The sequence below is a fragment of the Poecilia formosa genome, unplaced genomic scaffold (assembly GCF_000485575.1).
Source record: "Poecilia formosa unplaced genomic scaffold, Poecilia_formosa-5.1.2 Scaffold213, whole genome shotgun sequence".
Lineage (NCBI taxonomy): Eukaryota > Metazoa > Chordata > Actinopteri > Cyprinodontiformes > Poeciliidae > Poecilia > Poecilia formosa.
This window is the reverse complement of record NW_006800152.1, coordinates 772942-797320: the sequence shown is the minus strand read 5'-3', so window position 1 is coordinate 797320 and position 24379 is coordinate 772942. Positions and strand designations below refer to the sequence as shown.

The window sequence follows — 24379 nt, the reverse complement described above, 5'->3', positions numbered from 1 at the left end:
CAAAATACCAACCCTCTTTTTCTCTGTTTGATTTCCATTCCCAGGTTCACGGGGAACCACTAAGTTGACCATGATTGATGTCTGCAGTGGGATGAGGGGCGTGAGCAAAAACAAGCTTCCTCATTCTGACTTGGGCTCCATTGTCCTGGCTCTCTTAAGCGGGAATAAAACCATCCCCAGCAAGTAAGAGTTTATATGCACACTGATATTGGTGTAAACATTTGCAAAATATATGTCTCTAAAGTCAACTGTGTTACTGTCTAACTAATCTTTCTCAAAATGTATGCCTGGAATATATTCATATCCCAAAATGATTCACACCACTTCGCTACCTTTAGTATCCGAAATTTAGCATTAAGTATTTTTTTTTAACTTCACCAACATGTTTCTTTTCACTAATACAATGAAATGCTATAGACGTGTTGGCTATGCTAGTGACAACATCTCAAAGCAGATAGTTTAATGAATACTGAATAGTTGTAGATTCCAAGGATGTAGAACAAAGGGGATGCAAGGTAAACAGAAGCATATATTTAGGGCAATATTATTTTTTGGGAAAAACCTGTCACTCACAATCATAAAAACAAGCTCTTAATTGAATAAAATAACTTTAAATCCAAATCTACCAGCGATGTGGGTAATTTCCGGTACATTTATACAATTGCAGAACAACTGGATGTCTGAAGTTATTATCTGAATATATGAATATGTATTTGCTCAGGTCCAGTAAGTTGGCGATGCTCCTTCGGGAATCCATGCCTTCAAATTGCCACATTGCTGTGATTGGTCAAGTTGCTGACTCATTAGCACATCTTCAAGAGTCCTTTGCTACCATTCAGCTGGCTTCTCGCATTCGCAGGACACAGAAGAAGACAAAGGTACAACACAATACCTAATTACTGCCAGCTAATTGATCTAGTAGAAGTCTCAAATTGTCAGTATTTGTGGTGGTTATATTAACATTATATGTGTATACAATCAAGTTTTACATCACCATGTATTTAGAAATTTGTAGTATTGGGTGAAACAACCAAAGCTACTAAATGCATAAACTATTGATCACTAAGTTTTCGATCACCCTTAGCCATATTGTGTTATTATTCTGTCTACTATACTGCACAGTCTGTTTGAACCAACAACATATTTTATCTATGTCTTACAGCAGTCGACATCATGTTCTCCTTGTGGGCGGAGTTTGACCAAAGATAAAAAAGGTCCTCGTTATTTGGCCCTGCGAGCATTCCACTCCACAGAAGAGGTAGACATGGACTTCCCATCTTTCCGGCTACGTGGTGAGCTGTATCGCTCCAGCAGTGACCAGTCCTGTGACACCGTCATCCAGATAAATTCTGATGGCTCGGTCCACTCCAAGACAGCCCCAATGCTGGCACAACCCGAGTTTGTGCCGATCATACCTTCTCTGCATCCTAACAAGTCCGACTTGGATGACCCAGAGTTCACAGCGCTTCTCCAGGAACTTTTGCTAATTCCTCAGTTGCACAGAGAAAAAAAGACAGAGGAAACTGTACAGGGGAACATTGAAGGACTGAGAGCAGAAGGGAAACCACCGGAGAGAGACTGTCTTAAGTGTGACACCTTTGCTGAACTTCAAGAACGTCTGGGTTGTATCGATGGAAGTGAGGTAACAATGGAAGTCCTCAAGTCCTCCTTGAAAGGTGCTACTCTTCAGAATATTTTAGCCAAAACACAACCCCAGAAGGAAGCACCCAAAGCCCCACATACATTGTTGAATGTGGGTAAAGGCTGTACTCAGGCATCTTTTGGGGAAAAGCAGACAGATGGTGCTGTCCTGACAGACAGTTTTCAGAGGGAAGATTCCGGTTTGTTTGACTGTGAGGAGTGTAGTGCAAACAGCTCCAGTGAAGAGCTGATGAATCAAGCTCTGGGACTTAGCATGACATGTCCATCTGAGCTTCCTAAAACGAGAGCAGTTAAGTCAGGTAACAATGTCCTATCCAAACGTCTTGAAGCAAATTCCCATAGCAAGGCTACTGCCAGTTTATCTGAACACCCACCACCGGAGAACCATGAAGCTGGAGACTGGTTCAAACCAGATAAACGCGCTTCACCCATCGGTAAAAGCTCTCCCATATCTCCTTCATCCTCTTGCTCCTCTTCACACACTATGGCTAAAAGCGTTGTGATCGGGGATCACAGCGCAAAGGACAGTAAGGAAATGAAGGCCACCATCACGGTGACAGTTCAACAGCCGTTGGACAAAATGGGTCAAGATGAACTGGTCTTCTCTATGGTAGAGGAGGTGACCATCAGTGGAGCATACAACAGCGGGAGCACAGGTGGGAACATTATTTGTATCAGAGAGCCTGCACAGTCACAAGATCATGGTCAAACCTCTGCTAGCTCCCAACCTATCAGAATCATTGGTGACGTCACTGATGACTGTCCAGCTTCAGCGCCCCCTGCTGATCAGTCTGCAAACACAGAACAATGCAATGAAAAGGGTCGAAATCATTTCAAAAGAGAAATTAGGTTCTTACCTTCATTTATTAACCCTATGTTGATGAATATGGACTGTGATTTAGATGATGCCAAAGAAGAGAAAAGTACTCCTGAAACCTCTAAAGATGTCAACTCTGCTTCTGAACTCAAAAGAAAAAACACCAGAAGTGCAGAGGACGATACTGTAGATAAGCAGACTCAAAGTTGTGATTCTGAGATTCATCATCTTAAGAAGCCTGATAGAACAAGTAGTCTAACTTCCTTCAACCAACCGGTATCAGAAGATAAGCATATCTGCAAAAAAGCTTTGGAGAATAAAATGTGTGAAAAGAGACTTGAAAGTACAGATAAAGGCCACCCTCGAGATTGCAAGCATGTTTATTCCACACACAGTCAGAAGGTCTCAGAGGGGGTAGACACTGCTTGCAGACATGTTGGAAGCAACCACATGAGAACTGGTGTTGCACTTGGTTGCTATGAAACCATACCCGTTTCCTTTGTGACAGGTAGCCTGCCGAGAGCCTGGCAAAATCCCAGCCACAAAGAGAACCCCTCAAGGGGGGTGACATCATCTACTCCATGTAGCCCTGGGGAAACTCTGGAGAAAAGGCATGGCAGACGGCAGTCTACTGAAAACCACTGCCTCCACACCTCCTCTCCACAAAAATACATCCCAGAGGTCAAACAAGATTCAGCGTGTGCCCTCAGAAAGGGAAATGAATCTCTTTTTACCCCAAGCCCCACAAGGAAACATGACAATTCGAGCAGCAGGCATAGGCCTCCTGCCGATAACAGCAGTAGGCTTTTTAATACCAAACTGGAGCAGCTGGCTAGAAGGACTAATTCTCTTGGAAGAATCCCAAGAGATTTCCCAACCATGGAAAGAGGCAGGAGTAACACTTCTATGAGTTCCAAGGAAACCTCCAAGGGAAGCAATCAAGCTAGTTATAAAGGAAGTCATAAAGAAAACTATGAAGGAGATTGTACCTTTCCAAGGGCCAATAGGACCCCTAGGAGAAATCCACGTTCTGACCATAGTCATTACTTTTTTCACACTGAAAATCCTCCGTCTCAGTCTGCCAAGCATTCTCATTCCAAGCTTTCTGCTGTTGGAAAACTCAAGATCGCAACACCCAAAGTTCGTCGGCAGTCTTCCCCCAGCATCAAGACTCTAAACATGTCCCACAAAAGTCTGCAACATTCCAGCCGCAGTGCCAGTCTGTCACCAGACAGTAAAATGGTTAGCTTTGAGCGAACGTCCTCATTTTTTCCCTCTTCTCCACCACAGTCTCATCGTTCCATCAGTCGGACTCCAAGCCAAAGCTCCACATGCTCGTCTACAAAATCCGCCATTCAGGGAATCATCAACGGCCGGATCACGGACCTTCTTAGGGAAAGGTCCTCCAGTCCCTCCTCATGCGGACCGGATCAGATGTCCCCTCTTCCCTCGCCGTACAGCCAGGTGACTGCTCCTCGTACACCGGACCATTTAAGCGGGCACGCGAGCGACACCACTAGTGTGTTGAGCGGAGATTTGCCTCCAGCCATGGGGAAGACGTCCCTGCATTTTTCTAACCGGAGCAGCCTGGTTAGCAGCGGTTATGACAGCTTAGTAAGAGACAGTGAAGCCACAGGAAGCACCACGTCAAACAGAGATTCTGTCAGCGACAGGAGTGGATCTCTGCTCAGCAGCCGATCATCACGGAGGAGAGGAAACACAGGTAAGACCCCTGTAGTAAAGGCTTTTTAAAACCTGACTCATGTTCTCTTTGGGAACCTATTTGTACTTTAAGACCCTGAGAACATTACTCCAAATATTTTCTTAGATGTTTCTAACTGTCCAAACAGGCTGCTAAATTAAAACAAAAATACTGAAGTACCCATGTCTTACCAGTAGATAAATAAAATCAACATTAATACTAATAATTTCAGCAAAACATTTTTGACATGGCTAAAGGTAATGCTAGGCTTTAGATTGTTACAAAATTATAGGTTGTGTTTTGTTTCACTGCATTTAAGAGTTATGTGCTGTGTTTAAAAATATTTAACATGGCAATGATGTTTGTGTTAAGGCAAAGAAAGTATTTAAAAAGTTGAAGCGAAGATGAAATTTGACCATTTCCTCTCAGGAATCAACTTTTTCATCTTGTGTTTGAACTGAAACTGAATCGTAGTTTCAACACCTTTGTAGGTGTTGAAAAGGTGGCAACCTTGCTATTTCTAGCAAGGTTGCAAGAAATAGATTTCCTTTGTTGTTTTGAGATGACAAAATCTGTAACAAGGACTGATATTTTCACTGTAGTTAATTTCAAATGTAACTGTAGTTAATTTTTAATCTAACTTCATCATCATGAAGCTTGTGAAAACATGAACCGATGAACAGAAAAAGAATGGAAAAAATGAAAAGGTTTATTTTTTTCTCCCCTCAGTTTACAAACTAAACGCTCTTTTTTGAATAAAAGTGATTTATAAAAAGTCCAAGCCACCACAAAATATTTCTACATGAATGGCAGTTCCAGCCAGAACAGCTCTGGTGTGTAATCTGGCTGCATAACATATTTATGTGACATTAATTAGACATGACACACAGCTGTAAAGGCCTAGTTTCTTAAAGGCCTCAATGTCTAATTGTGTATGACATGACATCATTAATACATGAAGCCGGTGATGGCCTTTACTAATGGAAGCATAAACGCAGAAACTTAAGTATGTTTGGCTGGTAAAGTAAATTAGAAAGTTGGGTGTGTGCAGTTACACTCAGACTTGGTGAAGGAAATATACTGTAAGCTGGTAAATGTGATTTAGAGGAAAAGAAAAGGACTAAAAGCAAAATTCTTTTTTTTTTTTTAGAAAAATCCCATTTTAACATAGGAACATGAACATCATACATACTGTACTTACAGCCTGTTATTCCTCTTTCCCTCAAATTAATTCACATTTCTTGAACCTGTCCACACTTTGACACATTTCAACCACAAAATTGATGTATTTTATCAGGATTTCATGTGATAGACCAACACAAAGTCGTACGTAATCCAGTAAGACATTTATACATGGTTTTAAAAAGGAAACTGATGATAGATTGGATGGAGCATGACTGTGCATCAGTTTTCTTGACTTGGCAGAGATTCTCAATTACAATTCTGTCTGAACTTTGACTAGGCCATTCCACCTCATAGATATGCTTTGATTTTGTTTACTGCTCCCTCGTGGCTCTGTTTTTATATTCAAAGTTTTTGTCCTGTTGAGATGTGAACCTCTGACCCTGTCCTGTTTTTTTTCTAGGATTTCTCCTCATTTAGTCCAATGTTCCCCTTAAACCTGCCTTGATTCCCTACTGAAGCTACTGCCTGTTGCTAGAAATATGTTTTAAGTGGAGATGTTGGGGAATGTTTGATTTTGCATGTGAGGATTTTTTTAATTATTATTTTTACTTTGCTCTGACCAGATAATGTTGTTCCACACTTGAGGTTACGTCTACATGGCTTGTAGAAGATATTAGAAGGCATATGAAAAATGTCCTTTTAACAAAACTAACAATTTAAGAAGTACTGCTACTGAGAAGAAGAATGGTCCAGTCAGAGTGATCAGAATCAAGTTATGCACTATATATGACTCATATGGGCGCCACACAAGAGGGGCGCCAAAGTGGAAAAATGATTTCTATTTGGCATTTTCTGTATTTAAAGACTGTTTGTGCATGTGTGAATAATGTGATCAATAACACAACCGTGATTGTTTCATTTGAACCGTGTTATCTGATGAGGGGCGGGCTCCTGTTATTTGCCTGCATACGCCTCAGAAAGTACATAGCTGTGCCCTTGTTTATAGCCCAATATTGTGTGCACAAACAAGGAAGTTGTGTCTGGTTTCACTTGGGTTCAGAACGCAAATGTTAAAGCTGCAGTATGTAACTTATAAAAAATATTTGTTGAAGAAATGAACTGCTCCCAACCAAAAATGGCCAAACAGAGCCAGGGGGCGGGTCTGAGCGCTGTCAATCAACCTAATGTTTGCTGATAAATGTGTCGATGGTGGAGAAACTACTCACCGTTCCAGGAAAACCGCTTTTCCACTTTTATCGATGACCATGCTAACTAGCCTTAGCATGCATTCATGAGAGGCTGTGTTAGCTGCAGTGTAGCAGAGAGCAAAGGGGAAGAAAGAGTGAGGGATGGCCAACGCCACATGAAGCAATAAAACCTGCCTCCTGACTCTGATTGGTTGTTTCTAGTTAGCAGTGGGAGAATGCAGAGGAGCTTGATTTTTTTAGTTCAGATTATCTGTCTCATATTACACTGTCACAACATGGTGACAGTTTTAGCAAATATGTAAAAAAAATAAAAATGTATAATAGTTACGTACTGCAGCTTTAAGAATTGGTGAGGCTTCACAAAAGAGCTGGATTTATACTGAGATTAAATTATACACAGATTGAGTTGATTTACTTATTGTTAGACTCTTTGAAGACAACTGGCTGCACTGAATTTTACACGTTTAATTGAAAATGAGGATAAATACAAAAATTCCACATTTTCCAAATTTTTATTTGCAAAAGAAATGTTAAAGCCATGAATACTTTTCCTTCCACTTCATAATTACACTCTGCTCTGTGTTGGTCTGTCACATAAGATGTCAACAACCGTAAAACGAAGCGACTCAGTGGTAGCTGTAACACGACTGTATGTGACAAGGAGGAGAACGTGGTGGGAAAGCAGCTCTTCACCGCGCTTCTGCTCCCTCTCAGGTTCCTACCAGCGCCGTCCGTCCCACGACTCCGCCCTGCCCCTGAAACGGTCGGCTAGTGGTCTGGGCTCCCACTGGACAGAGCGGGAAATACCGGAGGCGTACGAGATCAAGGTTTATGAGATCGACAATGTGCACAGGATGCAGAAAAGAGCAGGTGCTGACAAACAGGTGCTGGTTTCATTTTCAGTTTTTTTTTTTCTTTTTTAAATTTTTGCCTTTGGAGGTTAATGGCAACCAGCACGGAAGAATTTGCGGTTTTTCTTCTTTTTTTATATGTAAACACATAAAGTAGCCATTTTTTTACACAGAGAAAAAAAAGAACTAACCTTGCCATAAAATCAAACAAATACCTAAAAGTGTAAGGAAAGTGGGAACAAACACAACCCCTAGCTGCTAGTTGTTAGTGTGAATGGAATTTAAACAGATTGTTGCTGCGCTTGGTAAGGTGAGCCTGAATAAACAGCTAAAATGTGCCTAGAAGCAGAAAAGCGGTGCATGCGGTGACGTTATGTCCCAGATGACGGCGGGTCAGGACTCCTGAGACTCTGGCCTGTCTCCGCCAGTCTCAGACACGGCCAACTTTAATACAATTTTAATGAGCACATGGGGGAAACTGGGTCAATGCCCCACAACCGAGAGAACAAAGAGTCACTCTGGAAGCAAAGATAACTGCAGGTAATCCTTCCTCAAGGAGAATCACTTAAATGTATAGTTTTACACACTGCTTCCCTGTCGCAGATTGATACAAAAGACTTCATACCTCTTGACCCTTTTTCACATTTTGTCTTGCAGCAATCCCAAACTTCAACGTACGTTATTTCATGTGTTAGACCAACACAAAGTAGGGTATAATTGCGAAAGCAAAGGAAAAGGATCCATGGCTTTCAAAATATTTCACCAGTGAAAATCTGAAAAGTGTGGCAGCTTTTGCAATCTATTTTTGAACTGAATTGAATTGAATATGTTGTAGAATCACCCAGTGTTACATCTCTACGACATTTGTACATCTAGAAAGTAGCTGAAGCTGTTCAGATCAGATGAAAAGTCTCTATGATAATCATATTTTAAAGTGTTGTCCAAGAGTCCATTCCTCTATTGTCTTCTGCTCATTCAAGATTTCCATTGCTGGGGCAACAGGTCCAGGGATATCTGCAGGATACAGACATCCCTGTATCCCGCAAAAGCAACAGACCAAAACTTACCACAACAGACTAGAACAGTGTTTTTCAACCTTTTTTGAGCCAAGGTACGTTGTTTTAATTGAAAAAAATCACGAGGCACACCACCAACCAAAAATATAAACAAAGATACTCTGTAGCGCCTATATTACATATATGGTTATTCTTATCAAAGTGTCTTGAATAGGAATCAAATAAACACAAAAATTTATTTTTATCATATTTTACATTTCTTATTTCAAATTGCACTTAACATGTCCACTTCAAAAATACACCTGAACACCTGAACAGAGCCACAACACTGTCGTGCGTTATGCATGAATGTAGTAACATTCATGAATCACTAATTCTCTTGTTTTAATGTAAAATGCTCTGTACCTACTGCCATCTAGTGATATTAAAATTACATGATTACGCCGCTAGTCACTACTACAGTAAAGACACTCAAAGATGGCATTATTTGCAGATAATTAATTTGTTTAAAAAAAAAAAAAACTTTTAAGACCAATTACCGTATTTTTCGGACTATGAGCGCACGATACTATAAACCGTACCTTCAAATTTTTCAATCCCTCCACCCCCCGGAAACTTACATATATCAGCCACACCGGGCTACAGGCCGCTGGTATCTCTGCCGCTCTCGGTTTCCCATAAGGACCCACCAGAGGGCTGCGTCCTAATAACTGCTGGATATATTAAGGACGCAGTTCTCCGTCTCNTTTGTCTTTCCAATAGAAAATTTAAAACCCCACTCTACCCCCCAATTACTCACTTTATCTATTCCTTCCTGGAGTTTAACAGTAAGATGTTCCACATTTCTTCCCCTTTTCCATAATGCTCCATCATCAGCAAACAGTGACTTACCAAAACTGATAGATAATTCTTTAAAAATGTCATTAATCATGACTGAAAATAGAGTTGGACTTACCACACTTCCTTGAGGGGTTCCATTTTCTACTTTACATAATTCCGAAACATGATATCCTATTTTAACTTGAATATTTCTATCCTGCAAAAAATCCCATATCCAATTAAACATATTACCTCTTACACCTATCTGGTGTAATTTAATCATTAACCCTTCCCTCCATAACATATCATATACTTTCTGCTGCTAGCATGCGCTTGTTCCAAATGAAAATTAGCACGTTCTTCTTTGATTTACAATTTTGACTTCCAATGATTCACTTCCTGCAAAAGAGCCCCCTGGTGGTTGAAGAAAAATCCACAGAAAAGCCGCATGTTCAAAGTGAAGGAAAAAAGTAGCAGCTTATAGTCCGGAAATACGGTAGGTGAAATTGGATAATTTCCACGGCACACCTGACGACCACTCACGGTACACTAGTGTGCCGCGCCACAGTGGTTGAAAAACACTGGACTAGAGCAGCAGTGTCAAAGAAAATTTTATTTTAGGTCACATCAAGATCATGAATGTTTATGAATGTTGTGGCAAATTGTATTAATAAAATAGAAGAAACTGTTAAAAATATTAACCAATAGTAGTGTCTGCATTCAACATTTTTTCACGTGGATCAGTCCCTCCAGGATTTTATAATTATTTTTTGTGAGTTTTTGCGATCAAAACCACAGATTGCGCTATTTTAGAAATATTTGCAAGGAATTTTGCAATATTACCTTTGACCGATAGGACTTTTTGTCACTTGCAGTCTATAACCTGACATCAAGTAACACTGAGGCACCAGTGTAAGAAACAACATCACGCTTAAACATGATGTTTTTGAGATTAACACAATCCGACCGTACATTTTGGTCTTCAGATCTATGTTGCTTCACTCCCCAGAGGTTTTATCTGTGCACTCTTCATCCTACCTTCAAGACTCAGGAGTTAACACAGGCCTAACACGGAGGTGCAATAAAAAACCAACAATGCAAAGCAGCGTATGAGGAGAGAATGCAGTAGTGAAATGTTTGTATGAACTGGTGGTTTCAGGGCCGTGGATGCTTCAGCGCCAAGCTGAGGTTTTTGGAGCATCGTCAGCAGAGGATCTCAGAGGTCCGAGTCAAGTACAACAGACTGAGGAGAGAACTGGAGCACGCCAAACACAACCTCATGCTGGAGCCCGCCAAGTGGAACCAAGAGTGTCAGTAAAAATGTCTCTGGTTTCTGTTCAGTGTTATCCAGGAAGAGTATCTTTTGTGATCTTGCCTGTCACAATTGTTCTAGTAATTATTGTTATAAATTATATTATTTTGATAATGGCATTATAATGCAAGTTTGCCCTTTAAACTTTAATTTTGTAAAGGAAAAAAAAACAAAACACTGGAAGACATTTAAACAGCCATAATAAAACACAACAACCATAAACAATAAACAAAAAGGAAATAAAAACTGGAGACGCACTGATCCAATATACCTGTTCTGTTCTGTTCTATTCTGTTCCCCTATTGAAAAAAATTATAGATCGAGTATCCATAAGGGCAGATCTGTTCAGTCTAACTCTGCGTTGTGTGCTGAGAAAAGTCAGGCTTTATTTATTTTACATTATATCTAGAACAACTATTTGGACTTTCTGAACCATTTGAAAGGTTTGTTGCAGTTTATTTTTATATGCTTGACCAAGGTAGTCAAAATATTATTTTGGTCAGTTTCAGTTTCTTTGTCATTTATTTTTCATTGGCTGCTCTACTCCTAATTACACTGACTGAACAAATTAAAGTTGTTTTTGCATGTTTGACCAAGCTCGTGAAGCTATTGGTTTATTTCAATGTACTGTACTGGTGTAGAGTTGTCAAATTTGTATTTCAGTATTTTTAAGTTTGTGTTTTTAAAAAAAGAAAGAGTCAATTCATCACTGATTTTCTATATCGGATCGATATTAGCCGATACTAAACCTCAAATATCGGCATAGATATTAGAAGTGAAAAAAAGTGAATCAGTGCATTTCTAATAAAAACCATAAATATAAGAGGCTACAATGTCTCTGTAAAAAAAAAAAAAAAACTTCAAATAATATAAATGATTAGAATGGAAGTTATTCATGCGTTTAATTGATTAGTTGCTTATTACGACTTAAATGTGGCATTGTCATCAGCTGAACAGCACAGCCCTGTTCAACCACTCAGATAGAGTTTTTGACAATTACATCAGTCGATTTGAATTATTTATTAAACACCACCAGGGGTGAATTGTTATGGAAGGAGAAAGCTGTCAATGAATCATGGGTATTGGGTTATTAAAGAGTGGCTCACTTACACTTTAAGTATTCAATCAATCAATCAATCAATCAAATTTTATTTGTATAGCACATTTCAGCAGCAAGGCATTTCAAAGTGCTTTACATAATTAAAATTAAAAACAGCATGTGAGAAAGAGATTTAAAAAAACATCATTAAAACGTAAACAGTGAGAAAGAAAAATAAAAAGCTGTATAACTTTAGTTGAGACGCCGTCAACTGGGACTCCAACCCTTTGGACTTTAGTCAAAACGCCGTTTGACAAGGACTCTAACCTCTCGGACTTTAGTCAAGAGTATTATTGCCCAGTGAGCATTTTAACACAAACTCAGAAGAAATATGAAGGATGGGCTATTTTTTATTTTTTTTGCAAATATGAATGGAGAAATCATAACTTTCTTATAGAGATTAAGCATCAAACTGTTATATTTCATGCAATGGTTGCATAAAATGAGATGTAAGCAGCAGAACATTTTGAAACTAGAGTAGTGGTAATAATTTATGACTTCTACATTTTTAAGAAGGCATACAAAAAACAAACTGTAAACAATATGAAATAACAGATAAAATTTGATTTGTTTAAAAAAAATCTATTTAAAAAAAGGAAAAGCAATTCAAACTTGCTACAACACTAATTAGCCTGACTACACAGAACAACTAAATTCATTTTTAAATAAATACTATGCAGAACTTCAAAGTCTCTCGGGTGGCACAGTTTGCTTATGGTCTGCCTGTAAAATAAAAGGACTTTTACTGATTTAACTGGTCAAGATGATAAGAAATGTGCCTTACGAAGGCAGGACATCATCTTAAAAAATAAATAAATGAAGTTAATTAAATGGGACATTTTTTCAGTTCAAGAAAAGGTAAAAGAAATTATGAAATCACCCTGTAAATTGCTCTTCTGAAACAAATACCTGCAAAAGGTTGATAATGCAAATATAAAACCAGAAAGGATTGTGATTGACAGCGCTAAGACCCACCTCCTGGCTCTGATTGGTTTTTTTCTAGTTGGCAGTGGGAGAAGGCAGAGAAACTCAAATTTTTTCACAGATTATCTGTCTGCTACCATACCAGTTTCAACAAATATGTAAAAACAATATATATATATTTTTTTATAAAAGTTGTATAGAACAGATTTGAAATGGTACAGCAGCACAAATACAGATATATTAGTAACTGTGGTCAGCGTCAGACATTAAGTGTCACCTTGTTGTCCCTCTCCAGTCGACGTGTGGCAGACTTTCCAGGTGGACTCTCTGGGGCACCTGGAGGCCCTTGAGGAAGTCACGGCTCGGCTGGAAAACAGGGTCAACCTCTGCAAGGCCAACACCATGATGGTCACCTGCTTTGATGGGTCCACCAGGAGGCGCCACAAGAAGCGACGAAAAGCACAGCAGCAGCAGAAAACCTTGAAGCAATTCTAGCTTGAGAAGTTGGCTGATTTATTCCTTTTTAAAATGACCTTAAACCTGAGCAATTAAAACTGAGATTATTGCTGAATCTTATTTCAAATAAGTCTGATGGTTTTAAATTAGTCACGGCATAATGCGGAAGGAAATTTCCAGTCACCAGACTCACAGGCCCTTTAGAAGATTACAAGCACTTATCAAACACATTATACTTCTATTAACATTGGCCTTTTAATAACTAATTTTAACCATTGTTTTGCACTGATATTTGGTCAAATATTCCTTAGGAAGTTTCAGACAAACTAAATATTTTAGTGACCATCTGCAAGGGTTAGGCAGAATTCTGGCTGCATCTTTGACAGTCAATGGGGAATTGGTGATCCCATAAGTTGCATAGGTGTTCCCCCTTTTTTTAAGTGTAGGGAGACTAGGTTACCTGCTCTGTGTGGGACTTCACCGCAATTATCCCTTTATGCTCGGCATCTTAGGGTGCATTCACACCAAACAAACTAATCTGCTTTAGTTTGTTTGCCTAGAAAGTCAGTTGTTTTGGGTTGGTGTGAAGGCTTAACCAAACTTTGATGTGGAGCAAAAAAGCTAACTGTGGTCCGCCTCAGAAGCTCCATCTCATTTCAGTTGAAGTGAAGTCTTGTGAAGTTTGAATACAAATGTGAACATCAAGCGGACCATAGATAGCTCCAAAAGCAGGAAGTGGACCATAGCGAAGGGCATTCTGGGTAAATATAACCAAAACAAACGCGTGTGTCCAGCACTAGCGGGAGAAATGGCTCATGGTCTTTTGCTAAAGACAAAAGAGGAATCCTACAACCACTAAAATCTGACTCCAATCTACTTTTGTTTACATTTATGAGTTTTTCATGTCGTTTTCTACAGTAGTTCTAGGAAACTATTTTAATAAACGGTGGTCAAATATTCAGGCGGAATTGTGCTGGGAATTTGTTGGTAGCTATAAAAAGCATGTGGTTCCTCTGCACTTTAGTAAAGGGCTATTTACCCAGATATTAGTATATATAAGCCTGTAGGAATAAATTTGAACTTTGTGAAAGAATGGAAATTTTAATAATTTTTTTATAATTAAATTCATTGAGGTCATGTTATCAGTCCATCCTGGAAAACAACAGGAGAAAAGAATCAGTAAGCTCCCTGTAAACTTCTGACTGGTGCTGTGGATAACACATTGTCCTACTGTCTCCTAAACAAAGACAGAACATGTCCTTTGTTCTGCTAGTATTTTCCAGAATTTGTGCTAGCTACTTTACTTCAGTAACATAAATGTATGCTAGCTATGGGAGTCGCTATAGCATACATTTTAGCTACAGAAATAGCTAGTAAATTCTAGTAAATTGTATGTCTACAATTTACAAGTTAGAAATATTCTAGGTATGTTTGTAGCTAGCATACAGAAGCAGCTAGCTACTTCTGTTGCTAGCATAACTCTTTTGAGCCTTTCCTGTGCTGAATATTAAAAACGTCATCATGATGCAAGACCAGAAACCAATGATTCAAAGTCAGCATTTAAGTTGGAGATTTTTTTTTTTTACAATGAACACCACAGACAATTAACATCTGCCACACTACCTGCTGCACAGAAAGTCACAACCAAAAATAAAGACTGGCTTGTTTTGTTGTTTTTGTACATTGTTAATATTCTGGACACACTTTTTCTTTGATTAATTTGGTGAGGACCTTCACTGTACGCATATACCTCCACCAAACAAAAACACTTCAGCCATTTTGGACAAGTCGTGTCATTTTTGAATGAGAGGATTCTAGATCTTCACTGTTATTTTCCTGTCTTTTTTTTAAATTATTTTTTTAAGGAAATACACTAACATCCGTGGTGCCATTTTGTATATACAGTAGACTTTTTTTGGTGCTGACACTGTATGAATTACGCCTCTTATTTAAAGCTCATGCGAAGGACAGCAAATGGTTTAACTAAGAACAATCCGAGACTGAGGACAACACTGAGTTTGTTGGAGTTACTACCTACTGAAACATTAATGTGAATTCTCTCCTACCTGTGGTCTTGGATAAATAAACGGACACTTTAAATGCGTCGGTAAATAATTTTAAAACAGTGGATTCTACTTCCAGCTTGACAAGAAGAAAAAACTTCTACTGATGTCGCCACGCGCAAGGAGCTCTCAGCCAATCCCAGAGGAGGAACGGAAGCTCTGTAATTGGTGAGAAATGCTGTAAAAAGGTGAAACACATGTGGTGTGTTTAATGTAAAGCATATGAATCAGCATGTTGTTGGTAACTTTGAAAAAATGACTACAGCTCGATTGATTCTTCAATTAGGGAAAAAAATAAAGTCATGACACTGTAGTCTCTGTTTCAATTGCGTCTGTGTTGTGATTAGAAATGAAATGCTTCGTAATGGATGGATATTTATGTACTGTGTTTTTTGCAGAAGGAAAAAGCAGTAGTGAAGCAGAAATAATTAGATGAATTCCTGGCAGAGAGGGTTTTCCAGTCTGTAGACAGAGAAGAGGTAATGAGGCCAAGCAGAGTTCAGCCTTGAAGCAACCCAATTAGAAAGTCAGCAGAAAGGAGGAAAGAAGCAGGAAAGTTGCACACACAAACACAGATATGTCTGCTTCTTTAACAGAGCCATTCTTCTTTTTCTGCTTCATTTATTTATTGTTCTGCTACGTCTGGGAAGAACAAAACAGATCATAGCTATCTGTGTTGAGAACTGCATGCAGGAAACTCTGGTTAACTGAATACACGAGGGTCCTGACTGAGTCGGGAAAAACGTGGAATCTGATTTAAGTGTTTCTAATAACAAAAATAAAATAACCCATTTTTCCTCTAGAGATTTATTCTGTTTTGCTTCATTTGTCATAAATCATCCGAAAAATCACAAAAAGTAAGGTGAGTAAGTGCAAAATGTAGCTTTCATTAGATTATTTAATTTATTGAAGAGAGAAACACATCCAAACCATCATGGTCTTATGTCAAACTGTATTTAGATTACTGCCACAAAAGTGGCCTCAGGAAATCACTTAAATAAGACAATATGAAGTAGGCTAAAAATTCTCCAAAAGTAACTTACTATGGCATATTATGTGGAAATTCAAGAACAGATGAAAAACAAAGCCATTGACGTTGAGTCTTGAAGTCACAAATATATATTTTTTCTATCTGAACAATGATGATACCCTTAAGTTTAAACTTGTTGACAACAAAAAGTGCTTTTTATTTTGTTTTTATTTAACCTTTTGTACTTTTGTTTCTGCTCTTTTTGCTTTCTTTTCAGGATAACAAAAAATACCTTTCCTTCTTGTCTCATGCCATTATTACCTCCAGATTGGCGATGACCAATCTTTGCCCAAGATTGGCTATCGCAGTACAAATAATACATCTGTTCATCTACAGAGAACAGGGATCTGCCATAGATACCGTGTTTGCTGCCTGATTGTTCAAGAAGATCTCAGAAGAGACCCGAATGGGAACCTGTGTACCTGAGAGGGAACATTGTATCGCCTGCAGTTTAAAACTGTAAAAACAGACAATAATTTTCAAGTAGGACTGAATGGACTGAATGCTGTTGCCACAATAGCGAAGGTTTCTAAGTTTTGAACATAAAAATGTGTTTATTTTTTATGTGTTGAAATTGTGTAAATCATCAGTGTAAAGTACTTCCTGGTTTGCAGGCTTTGACAGCTGATTCTATTGTCATTGTTGTAGGGATAAAACTGGATGATTTCAAATTTCATGATTCAGCAAGCAGAAGGAGGGTCTGGAGTTAGTTCATACAGCTTCTTTTATCTTTGGAAAATATTAACATGAACATCTGATTTTTACTTTTGCAAAATTTACCAACTGTAAATTTCCTCAGTCTAAGCAGGTGAGCAGTATTCCCAAACAGCTTATGTTTTATAAACAATAGTTAATTTGGTGTCAAGAGATGAGCAATTTTTTTTTCTGGTAACGATCTGCCACGAAGTATAAATCAGATTTTTACTTTTGTGTTGAATGTCTGTTTTATAAAATATTCACCACCAATGACAAAAAAAAAAAAAAAAAAAAAATCAATTTTCTGAAAAATTCATCAACTGCACAGTTCTTTTAAAGTAGTATAAGATAAACAGTATTTCAAAAGAGCAGCAGAATTTTTTTTGAACAATAACAATATTTGTTGTTAATTTGTTGCTAAGAGATTAAGAGATGAGCATGTTTTCTGGTAACCAAGTGCCATGAAGTAAACGTCTGATTTTTACTTTTGCAAAAGTAAAAATCAGAAGGCATTTCATTAACATTAGCACAAACATTAGCAGTAACTACTGCCCACATTAGCAGTAGCCTTTTCCCTAAAATAAGCTTTTAAGCTGTTTTGTTTACTTATTAGCCATGTTTAGCACACTGAATGGAGGAAGTCAATGTAAGACAACATGCTAGTGAGACCCCACATGCCACTAGCAGCATTTAGGGTAACATTAGCATTTTTTCTAATATTAGCTCATACACTAATTTTAACACTGAATAGAGTAAGTCCATGTTGCTCAACATGCTTGTGACTCTCCACATGCTATTGAATACACTGTAGCTCACTTTAGCATTTATGCAAATTTTTAGCATCAGAACGCTGGATTCCAACCGACGAGCACACTTTGGCAGGCCCCATTTAAATTTCTTCAGAAATGTTCCAAGTTTTCATTATGATTCTTTCATCTGGTGGCCATTTTCAAAATGCCCATATTAAAAACCATTAACACAGGTTTTTTTTGTTGCTTAACCAATTCCGTTTTTTGAGTGTACATTTGCGAGTAGAATATTGAAGATAATTCATAATAAAAACCTATAGATATATTGCAGTGATTCGGCTAATGAACATAAATGTGCTCTGTTCTGCTTATGTAATGGAGGCAATACGGTGCAGGTCACATTTTGCCGTTTCTCCTGTAATCCTCTGCCCTGTTTTATCTCCTGAACGCTTCATCTGTTGTTACGTAAGCACCGACACCACCAGGGGCCAGTGGGCCACATCTGCCAGAAGATGGCAGCATCGGACGCCCGCAGAATGAACTAAATAACCAGCTCCTGTTGGGAGATGGGTATATTTATTTATATATGTGTTTGCGGCGAGAAGAAGCAGAAAAAAAAAATCCCCAGATAGTAGCGTAAACAAGCAGGCTGGAAGAGTGCGGGATACAGACGGAAGTTTGACCGGATTTAGCCGCGGGTAGAGAAGAGGAAACGCCGCGACGCTGATCCAGGGCGTTGATGTTAGGACAGACGGCCAACCGAGAGGCACCATCCAGCAGTGAGTGAGTGCAGCCCTCCATCCATCCTCACAGCCCGTGTTCTCTGTCCTAAAGACCAGACACTGGCGTAGACCAGTACCATGGCTGTTTGGGGTACAGTAACACAGGAAGTGGTGATTATTCCAGCAGTCATAACGGAGACGGACCGCTTTAAACTCGGTAACCTACTTTAGTCTCGTTAATGATGCTGACATAAGGATGCGGAGGTCTGTTCTGTCCTTTAAGGTCAGTTTCTAGCTTTCATGTCGGATGATATAGAGCACATTTGGTCCAGACTGACAGGCTCAGCTGTAAACAAAGTCGTTAAAACGGGGGGAGCGCGAGCTGCAGTTGTGTCAGAGACACGTGCAAGTGCACAACCCGGGAGCCACCTGCACTTTAGTTCCTCTAAAAGGGACATTCGGATAAAATATCCAGATAATTCAGCGGGAAGAGTCGGGAAGACTTCCCGAGGTTCCTAAACTGATCTGGAAATATTTAACTTTTAAGGTATGAATGCAAATTAGTGGTAGTTTGGCCTTCAGAAATAGTATGTGGTGGTTTATTCAGCAAAATTCGTGGGATCTAACACCGAAATACATAAGCAGATATTAATTACAGATAGTTTTTTTGTCCCAGCTTTGTCATATAGAGTTATTTGTTACATTCAATTCTATTACATAATCAGTTATGTCAAATGAAAGTACACATTGACGTCTGGTCTGGTTTTTCAACATGAACAGAAGTGGGTTTTCTAGCTGAAGAACAAGCTAGAACAACCCTGAGCTAGCCAAGCTTTGTATAACATATTTCATAACCAAGGTAATTCAAACTGTTTTATATAACACAATAAACACAAAAGGCCCCAAAACATTATGCATTATAAGTAATGAAAAGTTGCAATCCAGACTAGACCTAGTCTAATGTTAGTCAAAAGCAGCTCTAAACAAATGGATTTCTACCTCTGATTTAAGGAAACTCAGTGTGTCAGCAGTTTTCTGGAAGTTTGTTCCAGATTAGTGGAGCATAAACAGAATGCTGCTTCTCCATGTTGGGGATGCAGAGCAGTCCAGAGAAAACCAGAGAGGTCTGGAAGACTGATTCAACGACCATAGATGTTTAATGCATTTTGTTGCTAAACTATTGAGTGATTTATAAACTAACAAAAGTCTTTTCTCTGAGCTACAGGGAGCCATTGGAAGGACTTCAGAAAAAGCAGTTGCCCCACTAACCCAGTAACTGATTCTGACCTTCCTGGCAACAGCAGTGTTTGTTGTGACTGGCAATTATTCCTTTTCATCACTTTGAAGAAGTTTTGACCCGCTCTTATTTACAAAATTGTTTCAGTTCATCGGCTTTGAGCATTGACAATGTCATGTCTCCGCATCTCAATCAAATTGCAGTCTGGACTTTGACAAGGCCACTCCAGAACCTACTCATTTTTTGAGCAATTCAGATTTTCTGGTGTTGCTATGATCATTGTGCTGCTGTATAACTTAGGTGTCCATTCGTTCTCCTTCTTTCAATAGACTGATGCATTTCTGGAGTGGCGAAAGCTAACAGCTAGTCTAGAGAGGAGGTAAGCAGCTCCCTCACAACATAACATCCTAGAAAAGGAGAACATATTTACTTTTCTCAGGCAATTGTTTTCCTCCAAATTGTCTCAGGTGATGTGGCAGAAAACCCCCACCCCGTTGGATTAAAAACAGTATTTAGCTCATGGCTTCAATACATTTCTAAGTAGGAAAATAGAATCTGTTGAAACAAACCCAGAAATGTCATGCTGTGATTCACACAGAATTTCATCTTTTAAGCCTCCACTGCATCATTCTCAGCTCCAAAGCTGCAAACCCTGTGAGTCAGACCCTGCTGTTGGCGTTTGTACTTTATGTCACATTCCATGTTGCAGAGTCCATAACTTTCCCATGACAGCTAACAGGCTGCGTGAGCATCGCACAGATTTCATGCCCTCAGACCTCAGGCTGAAAATGTAAGCTACATGAGGCAGAAATTTTCATATGTGCAGCAGAACTGTTATTGTCCTGCATAGTAAGCCAAAAATGGGACGATGTTCTAGTTTTTGTTAGCTTGTGTCTAAACATTCAGGTTAAAGTATTGGGTAAAATTGGCTTTTTTGAGCTGTACTTCATGTTATAATGTTATTCTCTCATCACAAACACACCTGGAGTGTTGCTTTGTTTCTTTTATGCATGTTTTAGAAATCCTTTAATCTCCCGTGGCAACCACTCAGGTGTGCAAAACACCTAGGGGGCCTAACCCCGCCTTCAAGGCGCAGCTCCTCCCCCACTCAGCTCCTTCAGACTAGCCAACAGCAATTAGCAAACACCTGGTTGAACTGCACATCTGCAGAGTTCATTATAGGAGGTACTTCTCAGTGAAACTCTGGTAAAAATGTTGTGAAAGGGTTAATAGAGGAGCCGTGTTGTCATAACTTCTTGAATGCGGAGTTTCAGAAAGAGCAGGATCTTCTTAAAGAGACAGAGGCCTTAAATTTTAAGGCATTGAATTTCAAAGTCAGATTTATTTTAAGCCTTGTTTGCTATAAAAAATGTAAAAATGTTAATAGTATTTGCAATGTTCTATATTTCATTATCTCACAGCCACAAACTTCATTGTATTTTACTGGAAATTCTGAGATTCAATGTGATGCACACAACACTAGGTGGTGTATGACTGTGGAAGCAAAAGGACACGAGGTTTTAAAAATTCCCTACAGAGAAAACCTACAAATTCAAACTTGCATCTATATTCATCGCCCCTGAGTCATTAATGTGCATTATTTATTTCCTAAATTTATTTGGCTGCTTCTCAGATTAATGTTTTATTTTTGATCTGTTGATGACGTGATTCTCTTTCTAATGCTGCCCTGAGCAACCGCCCACTTGGCTCATATCAAAAACCAATCCTTGTTTTCTAAGTCAAACAATAGTCCAGTTTGTGTGCAGTTTACCCATTTATTGGATATTTGTTCCTTTAATAAGGCCTTCACAATTAATTTCTTATTCCAAAGCTGCCATTTCAGATTAAAGAAGCAGTGATAAATAATTAATAGCAAACACAGATCTGTCTGTGCATTGACAGTTGCTCTACTTCACTGCTGAACTATAGTCAGTACCCGTACTTTAAACACAAAGGAAACCCATCAAGTCGACAACATAATGACCACTCCACCAGTGATTCTTTCTCTAGATCAGAGGGCTCAGTCCATATCTGTTGTTCTGTTTTTTTTGTTTGTTTTGACAGGACGACTGGTGGAAGGGATTCAAGCGAAGAGGAAGGCAGCTGGAGTTGGCCTCAGCGCCACATTTATGAACATTTCAGCTTCCCTTTGTTCTTCTGGCCACCCAGGAGAGATTAAATACACACCCCGTCCACAGTGGATCACTGGAGCACCTCTTAACTCTGCCCCTCATCCCCCCGCCCTCCCATGGGCTGTATGGCAGAGTAAATTTTCCAAAGTAATTTCCTTATCTCTGCTCGGAGGAAGTGTTCCGATAAACTCAGAGCAGTTCATGTTTTCCCAAGGGGGCTGAAACGAAGGGAACCTGCCTGGAACGGGTTCTCTCTGCAACTTTAGAAACTTTAAGGGTAAACTCTGGGCGCGTCGCACGGGATGGGGAACAAAAACGCCGTTCCACCCAGAGGTTCTGGAGGCGGGGTCACTGGGAAAGAAGACGCAGCATTGGTCAGCAGCGCTATAGGTAAAACACGGCCTCGTTGTTGAGTTTTTAGGCTTCAAAGAATGCAGATTTAAATTCTTTGTTGGAGTTTTTTTTAAATGTAATATAAAAAATGGTGCAGAGCAGTTACAGGGTGAACTTAAAAATAACTCTTTAAATAACGGCAGAAGCAAATTTTTTGCCAATATATATATATATATTTGCCTAAATCATCTTTTGGCAAAAAAATAAAAAATACTTAGGGAGGTAATAAAATGTTGTTTTGGAAGAAGTTTAAATGCCAGATCTCATGCAGAACAGAACAGGTTGTCATGGTAACTTCTACTAGTTTAAAACTTTCTTTGGACTAGAGAAGGGACCACGTCAAGTTTATTTGTGTAGCACACTGCAGCAACAAGACAGTTCAAATTTTACACCAGAAACAAAACATAATACAGTAACCAATTATGAGGTAATAAACTTTATATTTTGTTAAATGCCATCATCAGACTTATCAAGTAAATATACATTAAATAAATGGTTCTGTGTGCTAGGAATCAAAGGGAACTGTAAACGGTTTGGTTTTTAGCCTCGATTTAGAAGGAACTCTATGTTTCAGCGGTTTTACAGTTTTCTGGAAGTTCGTAGAAGCTGAATGGCTCACTAATCTGTCCAACCCTGAGTGTCATTTTTGCCTTTAATCCAGCTAAACAAATTTTCTTTTGAGCCACGAAACCTACAAGACCCTTCAAAGCAAAATAGCAAATTTCTTTCAATATCTACAACAGATCATTAGCTTAGATTTTAAATGAAATACAAAAACAAATTTTAGTTTTTTTTTTATTTAAAATTTATTTTACTAAGCTAGGATAATTGCATTGTGTCTGCTTTCTCTAACGCCTGCTGCGCCGAGTTGCGTTGAGCCCCAGAGGAGTGCCACACCCCGCTGGCATGAGCTAACACTGAGCTAATGAAGCTAACGCTGTCATTTGATCTGATGCTCTGATGCAGGTACAACTGTTCTCAGATGGTTTTCTCTAATCTGAGGGTTTTCTTTGAGCGGCTGTGATTTAACAGATACAAATATAACTTTGTTACACATCTGATTTGACAAAAAAATGGGAACAGCAGGTTTCTGACCCATCAAGTATGGATTAATTCCAGTGTTTGGTTTTTGATGTTCTTTTGTTTTGTTTTGTTTTGTTTCTAGGAAGCATTGCCACAGATGAAGTTCAGAGCCCCAGTCTGGAGCTGCTGGCCTCCCTGCAGGCCCTGGGAGAAAATGACGACTACACTCTGCTGCCGCAGTCCCTGCACCAGGTGTGTGTCCTCCTGTGTGTGTGTGTGTGTGTGTGTGCGCGTGTGTGTGAGTGTGCGTGTGTGCGTGTGTGTGCGTGTGTGTGTGTGTGTATCCATGTGGTTCAGAGAAACAGGGAGGAACATATTCTTCTGAATCCAGAGGGAATACAATGTGTCTTTATTTAGCCTGACAGAAAAAAAGACATTGTGTGTGTGCCTGTGCGTGTGTGTGCGTGCGTATGTGTGTGTGTGTGTGTGTGTGGGTGCATTGGTGCATATGACTCGTCTGCTCTTGTAATTATGGGATGTTTGTCTGTGTTAGTCATGCATACAAAATGTATATTTCCTTTGTTATTAGTGAATACAACAGATGGCTTTTATTAAATCTGATCATCAGACATGAAATAAATGTATTAATCTGTGTCTGGATATGTGTTATTTCCAGGCAATAAATGTCCGGATCATCGAAAAAATATTGATAATAAATTAAAACCCAGATAACCTGAGTAATTAAAAAAAAACATTTAGAAAAAATAAATACATTTAAGAAGTGCAAAAAAACTATCCAAACAACCCTGACTTTAACAACTGCTACAACGCCTTCCTAAAGTATTTGTTTCCACCCCTGAAACATTTCGTCACATTTGATCTACGAACCTCAGGGTTTTTATTATTATTTTAATTGGGATTTTATGAGACAGATCAACACAAAAAGTGTGACATAGTGAAGTGGGGCAAAAAATACTAAATAAAACAAATAGCCATGCCAAAGGACATGCAGTTTGTTTACTTATGGAAATTGGAGTAAAGGAGAATGAATTCAAATACACTCCACACTTTACAGATTTGTAACTGAAACTTTAAATCTTTTTCCATATTATGCATTACTTTGTGTTGGTTTGGTTTACCACCTGTAAACCAAATGTAAAATCCATTGATGATTGTAGTTGTAGCATGATGACACATTGACATTTTAATGGATATAAACAGGTATACAAAGCGCTCCAGTTAATAGAGAATGGAGTCAGAGTTGTTGTTGTTTTTTTTCAGTTCAGACGATTATGTAATATGTAATATTAATATGTGCCAAGAGCAAAATTCTTAAGAATTTT

At 38.9% G+C, this 24379-nt stretch overlaps 2 protein-coding genes across 7 annotated transcripts in view; both read left to right on the top strand.

Moving 5' to 3' along the window:
• The window catches only part of LOC103148826 (kinesin-like protein KIF26B), a 33437-nt gene extending 19650 nt beyond the window's left edge, over positions 1 to 13787 (top strand). For 2 of the 6 annotated variants that reach the window (XM_007567777.2, XM_016679514.1), the window contains exons 10-15: positions 45 to 183; positions 722 to 878; positions 1163 to 4202; positions 7229 to 7398; positions 10360 to 10510; positions 12831 to 13787. In XM_007567777.2, coding sequence (XP_007567839.1) covers positions 45 to 183; positions 722 to 878; positions 1163 to 4202; positions 7229 to 7398; positions 10360 to 10510; positions 12831 to 13030 — 3857 coding nt within the window. In that variant the 3' untranslated portion in view covers positions 13031 to 13787. The remainder of the gene's footprint in view (positions 1 to 44; positions 184 to 721; positions 879 to 1162; positions 4203 to 7228; positions 7399 to 10359; positions 10511 to 12830) is intronic. The other 4 variants (XM_016679515.1, XM_016679516.1, XM_016679517.1 and 1 more) reach the window with 4 other exon arrangements.
• Positions 13788 to 18024: 4237 nt separating this feature from the next.
• cnstb (consortin, connexin sorting protein b) overlaps positions 18025 to 24379 on the top strand; it is a 13779-nt gene continuing 7424 nt past the window's right edge. The window contains exons 1-4 of the mRNA XM_016679481.1: positions 18025 to 18312; positions 19818 to 19867; positions 21553 to 22010; positions 23179 to 23288. Of these exons, the coding sequence (XP_016534967.1) occupies positions 21923 to 22010; positions 23179 to 23288 (198 nt within the window). The 5' untranslated portion in view covers positions 18025 to 18312; positions 19818 to 19867; positions 21553 to 21922. The remainder of the gene's footprint in view (positions 18313 to 19817; positions 19868 to 21552; positions 22011 to 23178; positions 23289 to 24379) is intronic.